At 58.5% G+C, this 20,167-nt stretch overlaps 1 protein-coding gene and 1 long non-coding RNA gene across 2 annotated transcripts; both read left to right on the plus strand.

The window, feature by feature from the left end:
- The first annotated feature begins 4,929 nt into the window (after positions 1-4,929).
- On the plus strand, positions 4,930-11,241 carry CBX4 (chromobox 4). Its single transcript, XM_067717458.1, has 5 exons — positions 4,930-5,128; positions 5,275-5,318; positions 6,479-6,544; positions 8,706-8,772; positions 9,054-11,241. The coding sequence occupies exons 1-5, from the start codon at positions 5,060-5,062 to the stop codon at positions 10,458-10,460; spliced, it is 1,653 nt and encodes a 550-aa protein (XP_067573559.1). The 5' UTR covers positions 4,930-5,059; the 3' UTR covers positions 10,461-11,241.
- A 531-nt stretch (positions 11,242-11,772) lies between these two features.
- LOC137211866 (uncharacterized) lies at positions 11,773-17,583 on the plus strand. Its single transcript, XR_010937247.1, has 4 exons — positions 11,773-12,367; positions 14,235-14,371; positions 14,683-14,770; positions 14,942-17,583. It is a non-coding gene; the product is annotated as an uncharacterized lncRNA (long non-coding RNA).
- Positions 17,584-20,167: the final 2,584 nt, after the last annotated feature.

Consider the following 20,167-nt stretch of genomic DNA (forward strand, 5'->3'; position numbering starts at 1 on the left):
AGCTTCCCCGGCCCGCCGCCGCTCGGCACCCCACCCCCACTTTTCCTGCGTTGCCAACTACCCACTCCCGCGCACGCTTAACCCTCGGCGCGCCGCGAGGCGGGGAGGGGGAGCGCATTGGGCTGGGGGGAGGGTGGGGTAGCAGTCGCGCTTCGGCTGACTACTACTTCGGGGTCCGCCTGGCGATTTTTATTTTATCCCCGGGTTTGCTGCAGCAGCTCTTGGTTGGAAAAAGGAAAGAAAGAAATCTGCCTTCTCTATGGGCCCCGCAGGGTTCGGGGGGCGCAACGGAAGCACCCGAGAGCAAAATGCAGGGGCGGGTGTGAATGGGGTGAACCTTGTAGGCACAGGAGATCCGCGGGGAGACCTTGGGCAAACGAAACCCAAATGAAAAACACAGCACGCAGAGGCCGTTGTGAGTGCACGGCGGCGGCGGCAGGCGGTGGAAGCAACACCAAAGATCATATTTGAAATATGGATCCTGGGGGCGCATATCTCCAGGCGGGCGGGAGCACTGCGACCGAGCATGGGACGGGGGCTGGGTGGGGTTCTTCCGGAGAACTTGAGAAGCTGCCCTGACGCTGGGATGGGGTGGACCAGCCGACGTCGTAGAAAACGACGCGTCCCGCTTCGGGGCCCACGACCCCCGCGTGCCGCAGGCGCGACCCTGCGGCGGCCAATGTGGCCCCAAGGCTTGCCCCAAGGGGCCACGACCTCGCGGCGCTCCGGACCCGTTCCCCGCCCCGCGCGCCCGACCGGGCCCTCCCACCTGGAGCCCCAGCTCCAGCCCCCAGCTGCTCTCTGAGGTGGGACGCGGGGGCGTTAGGGGCTTCACCACCCAAATGAAAGCCGACCCTTCGCGGGCAGTGCGACTAAGAACAGAAACTTGGGGGTGGGGACGCAGAGGGCGGAGTGGAGCCCTTAGGGACAAAGCCATCCCTCCTAGAAGGTGCATGGGGCAGCGTTCCGGACTCCCACACAGCCTCCCCACTCTACTCACCGCCCACCCCCACCCCCGCACAGTCCCACAAGGTCAGCTGCCCCAAAGCCAGCGCTAAAATGCAAAGTTACATACGCCAGAGCTAAAGTCAAAGACAAGTTCCCCTACTAAGAACAGAGGAGAGAAATGAGCTCTTGTCAAAGCCTGGGCAGATTTTGTAGTCGTTGCTAGTAAATTCTCTCTCAGCTACTTAAAATCCACCTCTGGGGGCCTAAAAAGTCACACTAACTAGAGAGCTTTCTCAGCCGGGGACTGGCTGGGGAAGTCACAGGCGGCCCCTTCCGGGCAGAGCCCAGACCTGGGCTCCGTGGGCGGGTGATGGCATCTCCTGGCAGAGATCGTCCATTCAGAGAGCGAGTTTCTTTAAGAAGCCGTTTGTTTCCCCGGGTTGGCACGGGTCAGGCCCCTTGGGGCCCTAAACTGTCAGTGACCATCCTCGGGTGTAGGGCCGTTAAAAATTTCCCGGCTTCTCCAGGGTCCACTCTTTCGGCCCTCGATACTCAGGGCGGGAGCCTGCGGCTCGTCAAGATAGCATCGCTCCTCTCTTGGGGCCCTTGAGGGCCCCTAGGGGCCCCAGCCTGAGGTGGCACCCAGGAGAATTCTGCCCCTCGGCGGAACCGAGGGGCGCGATCTGCCCCCGGCTGGAAGGGGGCAGAGTCAAAAGCGCAGACCGGCGGCACTTCTCCGGGGTTCCCCGTGAGGCTTGGGGTATCCCGGGTCGGAGGCAGGGGCCCCGCTGAAGGCTCTGGGAATCCCGAATTTAGAGCTCCACTCGCCTGCGACTCCCTCGAAGGGGCCAAGACAGGGGGTGGGACGGTAGGGGAGGCCCCACGGGAGATTTCCCAGGAGGGGCTCGCGGGGCGCATCGGGGGAGCTTCCAGGGCGCTCATCGTTCCGCACCCCTCAGATTCTGTCTCTGCCTCCTCCTTGCATCCATTCGCAGTCCCGCGGACCTGAGCTCCTCCCCGCACCCGCTGGCAGGTGAGGGGTGGTCTAGGGTCAGGCTTCGAGGTGGGGCGAGGGCTCTGGGAGTCGGCCTCTCTCCACATCGGCCCACCCACCACCAGGACAAAGTAAATAACCACGCGAGTTCCCGCGTTCGGCGGATGCTTGTGTATTTTGGTCACTTTTCACAGAAAGGATGGGAGCGGGGGCGGCCGGGGACTCCCGGGGCTTCTTTGGAGCTTCTGGGCGTCCCCTCCCGAAGTCTTGGGGAGCCTGCGGCTGCTCGCACAGCCATACCGGCAGCTCCAGAAAAGATCCGCCGTTTTGGCCGGCGGGAGCCACCCTTCCTCCCCAGCTCAGCAGCAGGCCGCCTGGCTCCTGCACAAACCCGCCGTCGGGGCACCGGGTTCTACAGCGTGGCCCCCGAGATCCGGAGTGCGGGCCCCGGAGGGGCGCGGGCGGAGCGAGCCGAACAGCGGCCTGCGGAGTCCGACGCCCCTGGCGGCGCGGAGGCTGCAGCGGCCGCTCGCCCTCCCTCGGCACCCCCCTGCCCGAGAAGCCTCGGAAACACCCCTTGGAAAAAGATTTTCCAGGGGATTTTCTAGCGAGGGGGCGGGCGGAGTGTCGGGAAGCTAAGACCCTCCCCGGACGAAGGGACTGTCCAGGACAAGGTCGCTGCAGACCTCCAGACAGACCGACAGCGCCGACGGCCTGGCAGTGGTAGGCTCAGTTTGGAAGTGTGACTGTCGCGCTGACAGCGCTTACCCCGCCAATCTCGGGGAGCCTTCCCCTTCTATGGTCAAGTTGTCTCACACGAGAGCTCCTCTCCCGGGACACGAGCGTCAGGAAAAAGCCCAAAACACAGCAGGGGGAGGAAAACCTTTTCCTGTGTCCCCCTCCCAAAGAATTCACCTCCCTCAGCTTCTATAAACCCAGAGAGCCCCCCTACCCCAGGACTACAAGCAGGCGTCGCCCCCACCCAGGCCGGCGCGTCCCCCCAACACCTTCTCAGGGTAATTTGGGTTTGCGCCTCAAGCTTGTCAGAGGGTAGTCGCTGCAGACCGAGCCCCTCTCTGCCCCTCTCTGGGGCAGCCAGAAAACGATCCCCACCCCCAGGACCCCTCCGGGGAGGAGCCACGCGGGCCGTCTTGAGCCGCTGCCGCCAGAGCAGCAGAAGCCGCCGAGCCGCGGGAGCTGCGAGGTGGTGGTGAAATGGTGGAGTCAACGTGTTCGTCCTTAAACACCAGACCGTCTCCAGGCTTCTCCCGGATTCCCGGGAGAAAATGAGCCCAACGCATGCTTTGGGGGTTCACTTTCCCACCTCGCCCCTCCCCCGCTTTCTCGAGCCCCCGCGCAGTCCCCACCCAGCATTCCGGGACGTGTGTCAGGGCGGGAGCGGAGACCCGGATGGCTGTTTGCCCACCCCCACCCCCCCGCTCGTTCCACTCTCGCTCGGCTTTTGCTCCTTTTCTTTCTTCCATGGACCCTCAGCCAAGGGATTGCGCAAGCTTCCTGCTCCCGGTCCTTCAAGGGCCCGGAGCTGGGGGCCCGGACACACCCCGGGCAGGCGCGCCCCTGCCCCTGCCACTTGGGCCGCCCTGCCCCCTCCTCAGGTCCCCTCCCTCCTCACTCCGACCCCACAGAGATCGCAGCCCCGCGGGCGGCGCCCTCGGAGGCCGCGTGGGGCGCAGCAGCTCCTCCAGCCGGACGCTGGAGCTGCACGCCGGAACGCGCCGTCTCGCCGCCGGAGGTGCTAAACTTCACACTCGGCGGCTTCTCCGGCCGCGTCGGGAGGGCCTCGGCTCGGCTGCCGCTACCGGTCAGGGAGCAGGGAGCGCGAATTCGTGACGAGTGCTTAGCTCCTCGGCCATTCCATTCACCTCCCTTTCGTGCGGCCCCGCTGTGCTCTGCTCAGCTTCAACCTTTTCTTGACCCTTCCTACTCCCTCTTTCGAAGCCCTTCCCGGGACCCCACGAAGTCCTCTCGGGCCCCCAAGCCGACCTGGATATTCTCTTCGCCCCCTCTTTGTCTTCCCTGCCTCCCGCCGTGTTGGCCGCGGGCTGGGGGCGGGGGGTTGCTGCTGGAAACTGGACATCCCGCCCTCGCCCCAACAAGGAGAGGGCTGAGGGTAAACTAGGAGCCTCCCAGGTTCCGGGGTGGGATTGGAGAACCCTCTGGTAAGGTTCTTGAGCCCTAGGGCCCCAAGCTGGCTGCTCCTCTATCCCCTTTCTCCTCTCCGCGCTCTCCCTGGCGGTCCTCTGCACCCAGTCGTCTCTCTCCTCCCTATCCTTTCTCTTCCCATTCCTCGCCTTCCTAAATGCCCTAAGCCTCGCGGGGCGGGGCGGGGCGGGGCGGCGGGACACAGAGAGTGGGAGCGCGAGATGCCCCTGCTCCGATTCCGCCCCCTGCCGGCGACCCCCAGGGAGTCTGCACATGATGCAATTCGGTGCAAATGGAAACTGCAGTGGATGCTTCCGTGGCCCCCGGCAGGGGTCCCTGGGCAGTGCACGCTGAGAATGAGAGGCGAGGGAGCCGGCCGAGGCGGTAGGCCGCAGGCGAGGGGTCGCAGCCAGACCCTCGCGGCCCCGTCAAGCTCTCCACCCCGCCTCGGCCCGCCGCCGACACACCTCTCCGGCCCGGTCCCGTTCCCTCCCTCCAGTGTCCCTCTCGCAGGCTCGCAGATCCCTCCCCCTGCACCTCCCCGGCGCTCTCCTCCTCCCGGCCCCCTCCCGCGCCCTTCCTCCTCCCCCCGCCACCCCCCCCCCCCCCGCCGCCCAGGCCCGGGGCCTCCGGTAGGCCCGGCTGCGCCAATCCCGGCCGCGGCCCGCCCCCTGACGCCGAGCAGGGCCCGGCGAGGCCCCGCCCGCTGACGTCCGGATTTGCATGAGTTCTTGTGCAGCCGCGGCCCGGGCTCAGTTGTCTCAGCGAGCGCGAGCCGGGAGCCGGGGCGGGCGCGGGCAGCGGCGCGCGGCCGGGCTGTGCTGGGCGAGCGGCGGCGGCGGCGGCGCGGGCGGCGGGGGCGCCTCGGCCGGGGCGGCAGCGGGGCGCCGGCGGGAGCCAGCAGCGTCTGCAGCCGCGCCGGCCGCCCGCGCCCCGGCGCGCTCCGGCTCGGCCATGGAGCTGCCAGCTGTTGGCGAGCACGTCTTCGCGGTGGAGAGCATCGAGAAGAAGCGGATCCGCAAGGTAGGGCGGCGCGGGGGCGACGGCGAGGCGGCGGGGGAGCGGCAGCCGGAGCAGCCCGCGGGGAGGCGGGGAGGGGGTGGGGAGGCTGCGGGCCGGAGCCGGGGATCCCGCGGAAGCTGATGGAGTGCTGTCTCTTCCCCCCTCAGGGCAGAGTGGAGTATTTGGTGAAATGGAGAGGCTGGTCCCCCAAGTAAGTAGCGGCCGAGGGGCGGGGGAACCCGGTGCCGAGGCGCGGGGCTCCCGGGCTCCGGACCCGCTGGGCTGGTGGGGTGGTGGGGGGAGCGGACGGGAGGCGGGGTGGAGGTGGGGTGGAGGGAGGAGGGGGTGGGGAAGTCGGTGGCAGGCACTGGGGAAGCCGAGCCGCCGAGCCCGAGCCCGGCGCCCTGTGTTGTGCTCTGCTCTCCGGGAAATGCCATCACTAATTTATGCACTAAAAGGAGCCGGAGGAGCTGGAGAGACGCGGGGCCGAGCCGGGGAGGCCGGCGGAGGGAGGGAGGGCGCAGGCACTGACTGATGTGCAGCAGAAAATGGCTCCTTTCCCCTTTCCCTCCACCGAACGGCTCCATATTGCAAAACCAAAAAAAAAAAAAAAATTAAAAAGCGACGAAAATGCAATTGTGTGCCTCTTCCCTCCTAGTGGTGTAGGGAGAGGAAGAAAAAAAGCAGAAAATGTTGGGAACTGTCACTGCGGCGCTTTTGGTGGGGAATTTTTTTTTTTAATTTGAAATGCGAAGGCACCGGATGGAGACAGACGCGCAGGCACACACACACACACACACACACACACACACACACACATACACACACACACACACACACAGAGGCATATTTTTGTGTTGCTGAGTATTTGGGGGTTGCTTGCCCGTGACAGCGGGCTCCAGGGCCGCGAGGGGGTGTGGGGGGCCGCTTGGCTGACGGTTATCGGATTAGGGGTCAAATGGAGAATGGCTGAAGCCCTCGCGGAGACTCGGGGCTGGGGAGAGGAGGAGGGGACTGCGACTTTGCATTTTGGCTGCTTTGCACGCAGGGTTCCTGGTGAGCAAAGTGGCTTTGGAACATGTCGCAGTAACATGCTTAAAATTCTTGACAACTGCAAAATAAACTGCTAGTTTCATTTTCCTTACCCCTCCCCTTTCTTCCTGCCCTTGTGTGTTTATTTTGACTCGGGGAGGGTGTATCAGGGACCGTGTCAGGCCTGCAGAAATTTACTCTCCACCCCCACATCCACAGCTAAATAGCTTTCGGTTCATGAAGACAGAGTAGGGCCTTATGTCATTCCCCACCTGGAGGCCGCAAAGCTGGCTCGGTTTTTTTTTTTACGCCGTGTCCCCCTCCCTTTTCTCTTGCAAGATATAACACGTGGGAACCCGAGGAGAACATCCTGGATCCCCGGCTGCTGATCGCCTTCCAGAACAGGTGAGCGTCCCTCAAGCAGTCGCCTCTCGCAGCCGTGACCGTATATGGGAATGGGAGAGTGGGCCAACGCTGCAACAGGAAAGGGGGAAAAGGCCGGGAGGGGGCTGGCAGGAGTCCCCTCCCCCCGGGTGTGAATGGGCACGGCTGGGGCCTCGGCTCCTCTAACCAACATCCTTGGCGGTTGCTGCAGCTTGCGGGGGGGTGGGCGTGGGGGTGGGGGTGGGCAGGGCCGGAGAAGGAGAGGCTTGTGTTTGGGGGAAACTGTGGGAAGGGTGCGTGCGGGTGGCCCTACAGCTGCGCGGAGAAGTTGGGGCTGTGCCTGGTTCCCTGCCGGCCCCCCTCCTTTCGCTACCTTGAAGCCCCACCCCCGGAGCCTAGGTGTTGCTTTCCTGCTGCCACTGGCCGCTTGGCACGGGCAACTCTCGGGGCAGCTCCAAGGGAGCTGGCATTGTGAAACCACCGGACGTCACGGAACTGAACTTAACCTGTTGGGGACTGGAGAAAAGTTGACGAGGCCTTAAGTTGCCACACTCACCCCCCAGGGAGCTTGGGATTGGCAGGGGGCAGATTCTTTCTGGAGCTGCGTGCCCTTCACACCTCCCACTAGGCTGCTTGGTGGGTCTGGACCCCATTCTCAGGGCAGGGGGAGCTTGGCCCAAAGGGTGTGGGATGGGCACTGCCTGGTGGTGGAGGGGTGGCTTCTGACGAGGGGCTCATCGTGGGCACAGATGCTTGTCACGCTGCAGCTGCTGCAGCTGGATTCACCGCCGGTGGCTGCGGTTCTCTGTTTCGGGGAGGACAGAAGGGGGAAGGGCGATCGAGGAGGGGAGGAGCGGCAAGAGCCTGCGGAGCTGGGCCACACCGCTGCCTTCCATTCCTCCTCCCCCTTTTATTTTGCATTATTTCCTGTGGCGCGTTTGGCGCTAAAACTGTAAACTCTAGACCCTTGGAACAAGCGACCAGCAGGGAAGCAGCTCTCCTGCGATGTAGGGGGGCGCCGAGAAGGAATCCTGCCCAGGTTCCACCTGGGAGTTCACCACCCTATAACCATGTCAGCGGCTGATGGCATGTTGCATAATGGGTCCCCAAAGACTTAAAACGCAGGCTGTTGCAATGCCATGCAACTTTGGAGTTAGGCCCCGGCCCGGGCCCCCAGGCATGGTGGAACTCCCCTGGGTTAGCCCAAGGGTGGGGGGGGTTGCCTAGGGTCGCTGGAGAGCGGATTTCTGGCCCGGGAATGGTTTGCAACTTTGGCCAACGCTGGAGAGTCACTCCCTTCTCCCATAGAGAGCTGGGCAGTGCTAGGATCATCCTCCCCCCAGCCTCAGGTCACCCTCCACCAGGCCGCAGGCGGAAGCCTGGCAGCTGTATTGACCACCGCCACCGCCATGGGTTTTAATAATAATTTGGAAATCGGGAGGCTGGGAGCCCGGGCTCGTGGAGGAGGCGGTGCTTCTGCGTGCCGCCCCGCGTCGCCCCGCCCAGCAGCTCTGCCCAGGCCTTGCCAGAGCCGGTTCACCAGGTGGCTGCGAACCTGGCCAGGCCCTGGCCTCGGCGTCCGGCCCCCGCCCCCAGCCCCTAATTGGCTCATTTGCCGCTGTGTAAACAAGGGCGCAGCCCCTCCCCCTGTTTAGTGCCTGGCCTTTAAGGAACCGAGTCCTCCCTTCTGCCGGCGGCACTCGTTATCTGAATCTTAATGAGGTCATTAGCATCCCGTGCCTCTGACGGGGAGGCCCAGGGTGGACGCACACCTCATTTGGACTTGTTTGCATCCCCTGGACCCCGAAGCCCAGTGCACTTTGTGCAGGGCCCCGAGCCCAAGGCTGTGGACACCAGTGCCAAGCCGCCCAGCCCCAAGCTGCAGGCAAAGAGGCAGGGCTGTGCGGGGGCCCGGGTCAGGTATGGACATCTGAGGTGGGGGAGACCTTCGGAGAAGACCCCCTTGGGCAGATAGGGGTTGGTGTGGGCGTAAAGCGGGACTCTGGGCTGGACCGAGGCACCCAAGTGGCAGCCGAGGCGATCTTCTGCCGTGAGCTCTTGATCCCTCCGGTTCTTGCTGGCCCTGCTGCTCACCAAAGTGGGGGCATCACGCAGGCTGGGGCAGAGCAGGAGGGAGGTGACTCTGAGGCTAATAGCACTGCCTTCTGTTCCCTCTCCCCAGGGAACGGCAGGAGCAGCTGATGGGATATCGGAAGAGAGGGCCGAAGCCCAAACCATTGGTGGTGCAGGTGAATACACTCCCTGGCCCCGGGGGCCGTCCAAAAGTTTGCCATGACATTGCCACCTGAGCTGCCTCCAGGCCCGGAAGTCAGGGCGAGTTCCTCCAGAACACCCAATTCCACTTCCTTTCATCGTGACCTCCCACACCCTTCCCCGCCCCCCACCCCACCCCATAACGCAGCTGCTGACCTGGTAGGGGCTGGGACACTCCTGGAGCTTGAGGCTTGCTCTGGGGCTGGCCTTACCCCTCCTCTTACCTCTCCCTCCATTTCTACCTCCATTCCCCTAGGTACCTACCTTTGCCCGTCGTTCCAACGTGCTGACCGGACTCCAGGACTCCTCGGCTGACAACCGCGCCAAGCTGGAGCTGGGTGGTCAGGGCAAGGGCCAGGGGCACCAGTACGAGCTCAACAGCAAGAAGCACCACCAGTACCAGCCGCACAGCAAGGAGCGGGCAGGCAAGCCCCCACCGCCAGGCAAGAGCGGCAAATACTACTACCAGCTCAACAGCAAGAAGCACCACCCCTACCAGCCGGACCCCAAAATGTATGACCTGCAGTACCAGGGCAGCCACAAGGAGGCGCCCAGCCCCACCTGCCCGGACCTAGGCGCCAAGAGCCACCCGCCCGATAAGTGGGCCCACGGCGGGGGTGCCAAGGGCTACCTGGGAGCGGTGAAGCCCCTGGCCGGTGCGGTCGGGGCTCCAGGCAAGGGCTCCGAGAAGGGTCCCCCCAACGGGATGACGCCGGCCCCCAAGGAAGCGGTGACGGGCAACGGGATTGGGGGCAAGATGAAGATAGTCAAAAACAAGAACAAGAACGGACGCATCGTGATCGTGATGAGCAAGTACATGGAGAATGGCATGCAGGCAGTGAAGATCAAGTCCGGGGAGGCAGCCGAGGGCGAGGCGCGCTCCCCCAGCCACAAGAAGCGGGCTGCCGAGGAGCGTCACCCCCCTGCAGACAGGACTTTCAAAAAGGCCGCGGGGGCGGAGGAGAAGAAGGTGGAAACGCCCTCCAAGAGGAGGGAGGAGGAAGGGCCGGGGGCCGGGGACCCGCAGCCCCAGGAGGCCGGCTCCCGCAAGCTCTCCCCGACCAAGGAGGCCTTCGGCGAGCAGCCGTTGCAGCTCACCACCAAGCCTGACCTGCTGGCCTGGGACCCGCCCCGCGGCACACAGCTGCCCTCCCACCATCACCACCACCACCACCACCATCACCATCACCACGCCGTCGACCTAAATCTCTCCCACGCGCGCAAGCGCTGCCTCTCCGAGACCCACGGCGAGCGAGAGCCCTGCAAGAAGCGCCTGACAGCGCGCAGCATTAGCACCCCCACCTGCCTGGGGGGCAGCCCCACCGCCGAGCGCCCAGCGGACGTGCCCCCCGCTGCCGCCCTCCCGCAACCGGAGGTCATCCTGCTGGACTCGGACCTGGACGAGCCCATAGACTTGCGCTGCGTCAAGACGCGCGGCGAGGCCGGGGAACCGCCCAGCGCCCTCCAGGTGAAGCCTGAGGCGCCCGCAACCGCGGCGGTGGCAGCTGCGCTGGCGACGGCGGCCGAGAAGCCTCCGACCGAGGCCCGGGACGAGCCCGAGGAGCCACTCAGCGAGTTCAAACCCTTCTTTGGGAATATAATTATCACCGACGTCACCGCAAACTGCCTCACCGTCACGTTCAAGGAGTACGTGACGGTGTAGCCTTCCGAAGGGCGTCGGAAGGGGAAGCGCTGTACCCGCAGGGGCTTAACACCTGGGGCCTGGGGGCGGACTCCTCCTCTCTCCAACTGCGGGAGATCCGGGCCGGGCCCCAGCGCGAAAATGCCAGAAGCCGCGGCAACCGCGCCCCTCCACCGGGTTCTGTCCGGAGCGCCCGGCCCACACTGGCGCCTTCCACGCCGTGCCTGCGGGTCTCGCCCCTCATCTGCCCCATCCCCTCTCTCGTGGACCTCCGGGACTGACAGGGCAGCCACTCGAGGCGGTCTAAGAGTTATAGTATTATATTTTAACCGTGCTAACTTGTCAAGTGCAGACTTTACTCCCGTTTGTACGTGGTGTTATTATTGAAATGTATTGTTTGAGCTCAAAAGGCCCACCACCCCCTTCGGGCTGATATATATATATTTATTTGTAGGTATTTATATATTGAAATATAAAAACCTAGATTTATGGAGTTCTCTCTAGATCATGTTATATTCTATATCAGACAAACTATTTTCTGTTGACCTTTCTACCCGTTCATTCAGTATTTCGGTTGATTTCATTTCCTCCCCTTCCAGGAACTGCAATACCAGTAACCTTGGTATATATTTTTTGATACTGTACACATGGATGTGTTGTTTCTATGTGCAAAAAAAATTTTTTTTTGTTAAAAGGCTAAACGAGCTCTCTAGAAACTGCTGCTACTAGAAATGTCTAAACTATAAGCTTCCAATTATTACCTGCTTGAATGTAAATATTAAATGGAGATGTTGAAGGTGCACTTTCGCTGTTTGAGATTAGCGAAGAGCGAACGTCAGAGGCTCAGGAGGCGGCTGGACCCCTCTCCCCATCCCGCTTCCGCCTTAGGTCTGGCGGGGGTGGGGGGGCGGCGAGGTTGTAGAGGAACCTATCGCAACTTGCGCTTAAACCTTTGCAAAAGCAAAGTGGACTGGTTTCGTGAGCAGAGGCGCCCGCACCCAGGGAGTGACCCCGCTCCCCGGAAGTCGAGAGGCTCTCCAAAGGAGAGGGGAATTCTTGCGGGGGGGTTGTGCTGGCGTCGCCCCCTCTCTCAGAGTTTTCAGGCCTTCGCTGCCCACCGCGCTGGCAAACCCGGGATCTGCGTGGTGGGGGGGAGGGGTGTACGGGTGCGCGAGCGGCGCGGAGACTTGGGTGGGGCCAGCCCCCAGCGCCGCGCCCGCCAGGCACCTGCTGATCTTTGCCCCCACCCCCACCCCAGGGCGCAACACACCCTGGCGCTGGCCCTGATGTGGCAGGGGTGTTCCTTCCTAATAATCCTTGCCCGGTAGGGCAGGTTCAGCCGGGAGGGGATCCTCCCACCCTCTCCAGCGTCCCTTGCTGCCATCGCTGGCCCCGCCCCACCGAGGAAGCTGCGAGGCTCTTTCTCTGCCAGCCTCTCTCCCCGGAAACCACCAGGCCAGAGGCTCCGACTGGAGGCGCCGCGAACGCGGCCAGGGCAGGGGGCGGGGGGCTTCCTGCGAGGTGGATGGGGAGTGGGAGGGGGAAGAGGCCAGAGGAGCAAGGCCTGCCCGTCCCCAGTTCCTTAGTGAGCGGGGAAATGCGGGATCCCATCTCACCCGTCCTGCTTTGGGTGGCAAGGCTGGGGCCCTTGGTTTCCCCAAGCAGGAAGGGGTTAAGGGCCCCGAGGGGGCAAGGGGAGTGGGCCGAGCTCCGAGGTGCGGCTCCGCCGGGCCTGGAAGCCGAGACCCGGAAATGCTTGCGTCCTTTCTGCAGACGCAGCGATCTTCCTGGCTGGAGTGGCCGAGCAGGGCCAGGGGCCACGGGACTGACGGCCTGGTGGGCGCGGGGCTGCTCCTGGCGCCCAAGGCCCTTGCCTGGCCGTCTGGGACTGAGGGGCCAATCCTGTGCTGGGCGCCCGGGCGGAAGAGGTCAACACGGTTCATAATGGGGGTTTGTTAAGGGGGGAGAGGTGGCGAGAGAGCGCAGCGTTGGGAAGGCCAGGGGAAGAGATAGAGGGCCAGGAGGGCAGGAGGCCTGAATGCGGACAGTGTGGCCAGTGTTGGCTGCAGGCCACCAAGCGGCTGGAGGTGGGGGAGGGGAGCCTAGCTGGGGGAGGGGGGTGGGGGGGGAGGGGAGGGAGGGAAGGGAAGTTCAAAAAAAAAAACCGTTGGGAGTTTCTAGCCCTGGCTTTTGTGAATTGTCCCTCCCACTACCCCCATCACCCCAGCCCCCTTTAGAGTGAATTAAACACTCCCCCCTCCCCGCTCGATGTAATGAATGCCCTTTGCCACCCTGGGAATGAAGGGAGGGGTAATCTTGACTGCTCCTGGCCAACTGCCTGCTCTGCACTAGAATTGGGCCTGTCCTCCACTGGCTGGCACACAAAGGCACATGCCAGGCGTGGACTTCATCTCCCTGTTTTTCTGGTAGAGGAGAACTAAAAAATCAGGAGTGGGAAGGGGAGCCCCTTGTTCAGTTCTGCACAGTTGGTGACTTGGGAGTGAGCCTTAGCCCCTAGGGGTACCCCTCCTGCCCAGTGGGTGGCCTCTGTGAGGCTGAGCCTGGGGAACAGGGTAGGGGAGGCAGAGGATGGCACTGTTGGTGGGCAGGGAAGGAAACCCGTCTACTACCATTCGCAGAAAGCTGTGGCCTACAGGTGTCTGAGGCCTTGAAAACTGGTCCTGGTGGTGGACCGTTTGGGGTAGGTCTTCGAGGAGGATGGTCCTAGGAAGAGCCTGGAACCTCAGGTCAGAAGATCAGCAATGGGACAGAGGTAGATGGATAGGTCAGGAGGAGCAGCAGAGATGCCCAACTGGCACCAGACTCAAGAGTGTCCAAGGCCCCTTCTGGCCCAGGAGGGACAGGACTCTCATTGGCTGGGCTCCTCGGATGTGCCAGGGGCCACTTGAGCATCTTGTTCCATTCAGACCCCACAGGGGTTGAGCTTCCCTGTGGGATGAGAGTCTGAGGTTCTGATGACAGAACAGCTTGTCCAGCACGTGTGGCCACTGCCCAGTTCTGTACTGATTCTAGAACCAATCAGGCGGTCTGCTATCACCCAGCAGAGAGGTGCCCCACGGCAACTCGCTCCACCCTAATCTCTCAGACGTAGACATATCCAAAGCTCAGGAACACTCAAAGAGGGCCAGGGGCCCTGGCATCAGGACAGGGGAGGAGAGTCCAGTAGCCCCAGTTCTCGCAGGTGTAGACTGCTTCTTCCTAATGCAGGGCAGAGATGTCTGTCAATGCCCAGCGCTTCATAAGCAAAGAGTCCTAAACCCTCTCTTTGAGCCCAAGTTCAGGGGAGAGAATGAAAGCAGGAAGCTGAGATCTTAACCTTGCACACTGGGATCTTAACTTTGCCCAGAGACCCGAAGTTCTCTGTTTTTTCTCCAAATGAACCTTTCTAATGGGGCTGAGCCTTGAGCATAGAGGCTGAAGCTGACTCATTGCAAAGAGAGGGGCATTGTGTATCCATCCATCCCTCGGAAGCTGTTCCCTCCTGCACCAGCTGGGTCCCAGACTCCAGCTCTGGTCTCCTTGTTGCCTGCACCACCTCTCCCAACTCGTTTTCACAAGAGCCAAGTTTAGCCCTTCAGTGTTAGCTCCATCCTTGGATCCTACCAGGGTGCTTTGGAGCTAGGGTTGCCAGACTGAGCACATAAAAATCTAGAATGCTCAGTTAAATTTGAATTTCAGATGGACAATGCATAATTTTTTAGTATGTCTCATGAAATATTTGAGATATACTAATACTAAAAAATAATATAAAATGCATTGTTTATGTGAATGCAGATTGAACTGGGCATCCTGGATGTTATCTGGAAACTCTATTTGGATCCTGAATAGTCTACTTGGTCAGCCCCTGCCCACAGGGAAGTTTCAGTCCAATAGGAGAGAGGAACTGTTGAGAACTGAGCCACATGGATCCTGTGAGTGCGGTGATTGTAGTGACATCGAGTATGCTGGCATGGCACAGAATGGCTGCTGCATGACAGCGGGCCCTTCACCTGTGATTTCAGGTGGGGGTGGAGTGAGCATGGGACAAGACCTAGACAAAGGGGTGGTGGAAGACCAGAATTGGTCCCTCCATTTGTTGGCCCACCTTGGGCTCCTGAGTTGAGGCTCCTCCCCATTCCCACCCACCCCAACGACAAAGTCTAGAACATACAAGGAGGGCAGAACAGATCCAGTTGCAGTACCCACTCCCCTCACCAAAACCCTTTCCCTTCCTACACCTCAGTTTCCTCAGCACCTTCAAAGACGTGCCATGACAGTGAGGATGAACTGGGTCGGGAAAGAGCCTTGAGCGCTTCTGGAAAACCTCCTAAGTAAACATATGAGTTATTTTTTTTTACCAGGGAACATTATTAACATTTCATGTCAGATCCAAATGCCTTCTAACGACTTCTGGCTGAGAGACTCAGCTTGACCAAGGGACAGATACCCGGTGATGTTTACCTCTGAACTGACTGCTACCTCTCCCTTCCCTCCCCGCCCAGCTCTTAACCCAGTGTGCACCAGCTCTCTGCATTCTGCCCTCACTACCTGCCTGGTGGATGATTACCCACTGACCTGGGACCTCATCCTCAGCCTCTCTGGCTTTATCCTGGATCACCAAGAATGGTATTGGGACAGGAGAGAGAGAAGAGCTGGGCCTGCACTCGTACAGAACCAGATCCTCGTGTTTTTTGAATCGAGTTTCTTCTATTGTTCCACGTTATGGTTCCAAGTTATGTTTGCGGCTCATCTGAGAAGACGAAGACTCTAAAGAGGAAATAGTACTAAAGGCGGATATTCTTGGATGCAAGTATCCATTTCCTGTGGCCATAGTTCAAAAACCCCCCTGCCCCCTGCCCCCTCCTCTTCCTCTCTTCCCTTTGCAGTTACTGCTAACAGCTAACATGGATTGAGTGCCCACTACCTGTGGGGGCACTTGTTCAGGGCGTCATCATGAGCTATATCCTATCACTGTCCCTGTCTCACAGATGGTGAAATGAAGGCTTAGAGGCTCAAGTAACCCATTCAAGGTCAAACATTCAGTATACAGGGGAGCAGATAGTGGGTTCTGAGCTAGCCTTGTCTGTCTCCAGGGGCTGTGCTCCCAGCTTACAGGATTCTGTGGGTTCTTCAGAGGCCAGTTTAGGTCCCATCCCCTCCCTGAGGTTGTTCTAGATTATTCCAGCCTTTACTAGGGCCTGCTGTGCCTGATCTCCTGCAGTATTTACTGCCGCCCCCGCAACTCGCCAATCAGTTGCTAGCTGCAACATACCTGTGTGCATGCACCTCGATTCTCCAACTGGACAAAGCCTTGAGCATTTGGAAGGCAAGGGACATGTCTTGGGTATTTCATGCACTCCCACAGTTTGTGCACAGTTCCTAGATAAATACCTCAGAATCAGATGCCTCGTGTGTGTGTGTGTGTGTGTATGTCTGTGTGTGTGTGTGTGTGTACAGAGTCCTGTGTGTGTGTGTATGTGTGTGTGTGAGAGAAAGAGAGACAGATGGGAGCTTTCAGACAGTGATGCTGATTCCTGCACTGCAAGTCATTAGCAGCAGACATAAGAAAGACCCCCGTGCCACCCCCAGGGGCTCAACCCCCATGACCACAAAGCTGCAGAGCAGAGGCTGGGGACTCAGGCTGCTCCTTTTCGCCCTGCCGCCAGCGGATGTCAGACACTCAGGCACTCAGCTGCTCTAGGGTCCTGCTGCCCCCTCGCCCTTCACCTGATCTATCTGTGTGAGTTTCAGGAGACTCCGGGTAATTATGTGGTAATTGAATTTAGGGAAACAGACCCTAAGGATAATCCTTGAGTCAGTTCCAGGAGATTCATGGTTTAATTTCCATATTTAGCTAGTGGTACATATTATACGGTTCCTGACAGCACAGCAATCACCTCGTCCTTATGTATTTAGTTTTGTTTTAACACGAGGTTCAGAATAGTAGAGATATGGGCATGTTACTCCAAAACACACACACACACACACACACACAGAGAGTTAACAACAAGCAGAAGACACAGCACACACCCCTTTTTTATTTTCATATGTGGTCTTAACGTAAGCTGTGTGGATAAGGCCTGACACAGTAAAAACTCACCAAATGCTGCCTGTAATTATTATTTCACTTAATTATCTGCAAGTTCTCAAATCTGGATAGGGGCAGAGAGCTGGCATTGCCAATGGACGTCCAAGGTGCGTGTGCATGCCTGCGTGAGTGTGCATGTGCGTGTGCATTTAGGGCTGGAGGAGAGTGGTGGCAATGCAGCCCGTACTGGCAGGAACGCCTCTCGTTTGCTGCCTGAGCTAAGGATCCTTTCAAACGCACCATGGAGTTTAATATTGCCAACGACTGGCCCTGACTCCTTTCAACCTGCGCCAGGTGTAATGTAAACCTCCCTGCATTTCCTCCCTTTCCTGTTTCATCTGAGAAATTCTTCACTAATTCCATGGTATCTGGTTTCTCATTGTTTCTCTCTGCTTTAGAGAGCCCCTTGGGGTGGGCTTTAGAAAGGTGTGCTTAGCGCTCTCAGCCCTCCGAAATGACAAAGGCTCTTCCCTCACTACCACCACTATTCTCCGGAACCTCTTACAAGGGACTTCGCTGGCTGTCAGGGCAAAATAAGCCATAACATCCTGGGGAGATGAGCAAATGCCTGTCACAAAATCAGAGGATGGTCTTGGGTGGTCTGTAAAGCAGCATCCAAACTGAGAAAACGGGACAGTCGTATTCAGCTCCTTTGTAATATAACACTGAGGTTATAGTAATGTAACAGAATAATGGCGTGTCTTCCACCCTTTGTTGAAGTAGTGCTCTTTGGGGTTGAAGACAAGGAGGAATACAGCCGGATGGAGGAGGCCTGGGCTGTTCCAGATGCAAGCAGGAGACCATCTAATTTCCTCTGATTCTCTAAAGGAGGTGGGATTACAAAATCATGTGAATGTTGGGGGGTGGGGAGAGAAGAACCTGGAAAGCAGAATCCCTCCCATGAACAACGGAAGTGAGCATCCTTATAGCCATTTCCTGCTTTGTGTTTTGTGCTCCCCACTCTCCTATCAGTGCTGAGGGGAGAGAGGAGGCACTGGGCAGGGTGAAGGAGACTCAGGACTGGCCAGGTTCCTTTCAACCTTCAATGCGTCTTCCTACTGTCTCCTCTCCTTGCATTGAAAATTATTTATGTTTGCAAATTGCTTTTGACTCACGTGAGTTATTTTTCTTGCCTGCCAACAGGTCTGGGGATGGGAGAGAGTTATTGAGCCGGCAGCTGAGAAGTCCAGGGGCGATGGCAGAAGGAGCACTGAGGTGGAAGTCATGAGCCTTGGGATTTGGCCCCAGCTCTGCCACTGCCGTGCCATTACTTCCCCTTCCCAGGCCCCAGGTTGCTCATCTGCAAAATGAGAGGGTTGGGTGGCCTTTGAGTGCCAAGAGCCTTGGTGGCTCTGACATCCCCTAGGCCTGTGACCCCTGAAGAGACACAGATGAGGGTGGCGCCGGCCCCTACACTGCTCCCTGACCTGGGCCTGGCGGTGCTGCTGCTGCTGAGCACTGGAGGGTGGAGAGGATGCTGCCCGGGCCCTAGCCCGGCAGGAAGAACTAGACGGGGCGGCAGGGCAGCCAGTACTGTTTCCTCCCTTAGCCTTTTGCTTCACGCTGGTCCTTAGTGATGCCTACTTCCGTAAACTAGGATGAAAACAAATAACTGCAGAGGAACCACCAGAGCAGAAAGTCCCTGGGTATGTACACAAGTGGGTACGTACATTCCAACGAGGAGCAGTGCTCACACAAGTCACCCACCATAAAGTTGGATTTAATAATAGGAATAATGATAACATAATTCAAAATTCAGTGCCATAGCCATGAGTGATTGGCCGTGTGCTGCTCTTTTTTTTTTTTTGCTATTTATTTATTTAAACATCTTTATTGGAGTATAATTGTTTTACAATGGTGTGTTAGTTTGTGCTGTATAACAAAGTGAATCAGCTATATGTATACATATATCCCCATATCCCCTCCCTCTTGCATCTCCCTCCCACCCTCCCAATCCCACCCCTCTAGGTGGTCACAAAGCACTGAACTGATCTCCCTGAGTGTGCTGCTCTTGGGTGCCATGGTCTGGCCTCTATTCTCTGACTGTGGTTTGGGGCCCAACCCAGAGAGAAAAGAAGCCCGGGGTCTGGGCTTCTTCCAATCCAGTGACCAAGTGGGGATGAAGGCTGTTGTGGGCTCAGCTCCGTGAGGTGGCAAGAAACCTGCTAACCTCAGAGCTTTGAGTTGGCTCTGCCTTGGCAGAAAGATGGTATTTGCTCAGTCCTGGCCTAACCACAGTGAGCCTCAGCCCTGGGTCTAGAGGGGAGTTTGGGGTCTGTGCACTCTCTCATGGGGGATGACATATGGATGGGCAAAAGGCAGTCGGACAGCAAGAAGAGGAAATTTTATGCAGAATCCCTCTTCCTCTAGAGCCTGCCTTTTCTCATGGGCCCAGAGATGAGTTCCAAGGACCATGAGATTCCACCTGGGCAAACTACGATGCCTCAAAGGTCTAGCCTCTCATTAGTTCCATATGATTCCTCTTAGGAATCCGAGGACACACCTGGTCTTCAGCTGTGGGTCAGTCTGGTGGCAGGTCTAAGTGGTCTTGCATGCCTTTCAGTACTTTGGAGAGAGAATGGTGACACAGGACCAAAATCAAGGGTGGAGGCGGCAGCAGGGAGAAAAGGAAACCAGAGAGGACCAGAGATAAAGAGAGAGACAGACCCAGAGGTAAGGATACCAAAAGGACCAGCACAAGAAAATGGAGAATGATCATAACAGAAACAGAAAGAGAGCGAGACAGAAGCAGATGAGGAGAGAAACCCGTACAGATAAGGAGAGAGACACAAAAGGCTGAAAGAAACAAACTGACAAAAAAACACTGGGTTGGAAGGGATCAAAGTTAGTGTCACCAATATGGGGACAAACTGACTTGTGCCTCTTGATACGATGCATTGAGAAGGATATAGCATCACTCCAGTGCTTTTCTGCCACAAATGCAGTGCCCCAATCTAACCATGTAGAAATAAATATCAGACACTTACTCTTCAAAATGCCAAGGCTGAGGAACCCAGAGGCCCTGTCCTAGCTTAAGGAGAAAGGCATGTGCCCATTGAGATGACCCCACCTTTTTTTTTTTTTAATATTTATTTATTTAGGCTGCGCTTGTTCTTAGTTGCGGCACGCAGGATCTTTGTTGACGCGTGCAGGATCTTCATTGCTGCATGCAGGATCTTTAGCTGCAGCATGCATGTGGGATCTAGTTCCCTGACTAGGGATTGAACCCAGACCCCCTGTATTGGGAGTGTGGAGTCTTAGCCACTGAACCTCCAGGGAAGTCCCTGTCCCAGCTTAAGGAAACTAAAAGGACAGGACACTCAATGCAATTCACAGTCCTGGTTTGGCTCTTGGAAAAGGAAAAAAAAACTGTCTCGAAAGAGCATTGAGAAAACTGACAAAATTTGTATGTGGACTGTAGTTTAGAAAATAATATTGCATCCATGGTAAACGTCCTGATTTTGATAACTGTACAGTGGTTGTGTAAGAAAATGTCCTTGTTCTTAGGAAAAACACAGTAGAGTATTTAGGCATAAAAGGGTACAAGGTCTCCAGCTTACTTTCAGATAGTTCAGAAAAACTATGGGGGAAAGAGAGAAAGAGAATGATAAAGCAAATGGGGCAAATGTAAATAACTGGT

Source organism: Pseudorca crassidens, chromosome 19, assembly GCF_039906515.1.
Source record: "Pseudorca crassidens isolate mPseCra1 chromosome 19, mPseCra1.hap1, whole genome shotgun sequence".
Taxonomy (NCBI): domain Eukaryota; kingdom Metazoa; phylum Chordata; class Mammalia; order Artiodactyla; family Delphinidae; genus Pseudorca; species Pseudorca crassidens.

Bases quoted from the DNA above. Each gene is read 5' to 3' on its own strand.
- CBX4 (XM_067717458.1), top strand. From the start codon at position 5,060: ATGGAGCTGCCAGCTGTTGGCGAGCACGTCTTCGCGGTGGAGAGCATC. The intron at 5,319-6,478 runs GTAAGTAGCGGC...TTCTCTTGCAAG, and splicing joins TGGAGAGGCTGGTCCCCCAA to ATATAACACGTGGGAACCCG. The intron at 6,545-8,705 runs GTGAGCGTCCCT...CCCTCTCCCCAG, and splicing joins CTGATCGCCTTCCAGAACAG to GGAACGGCAGGAGCAGCTGA.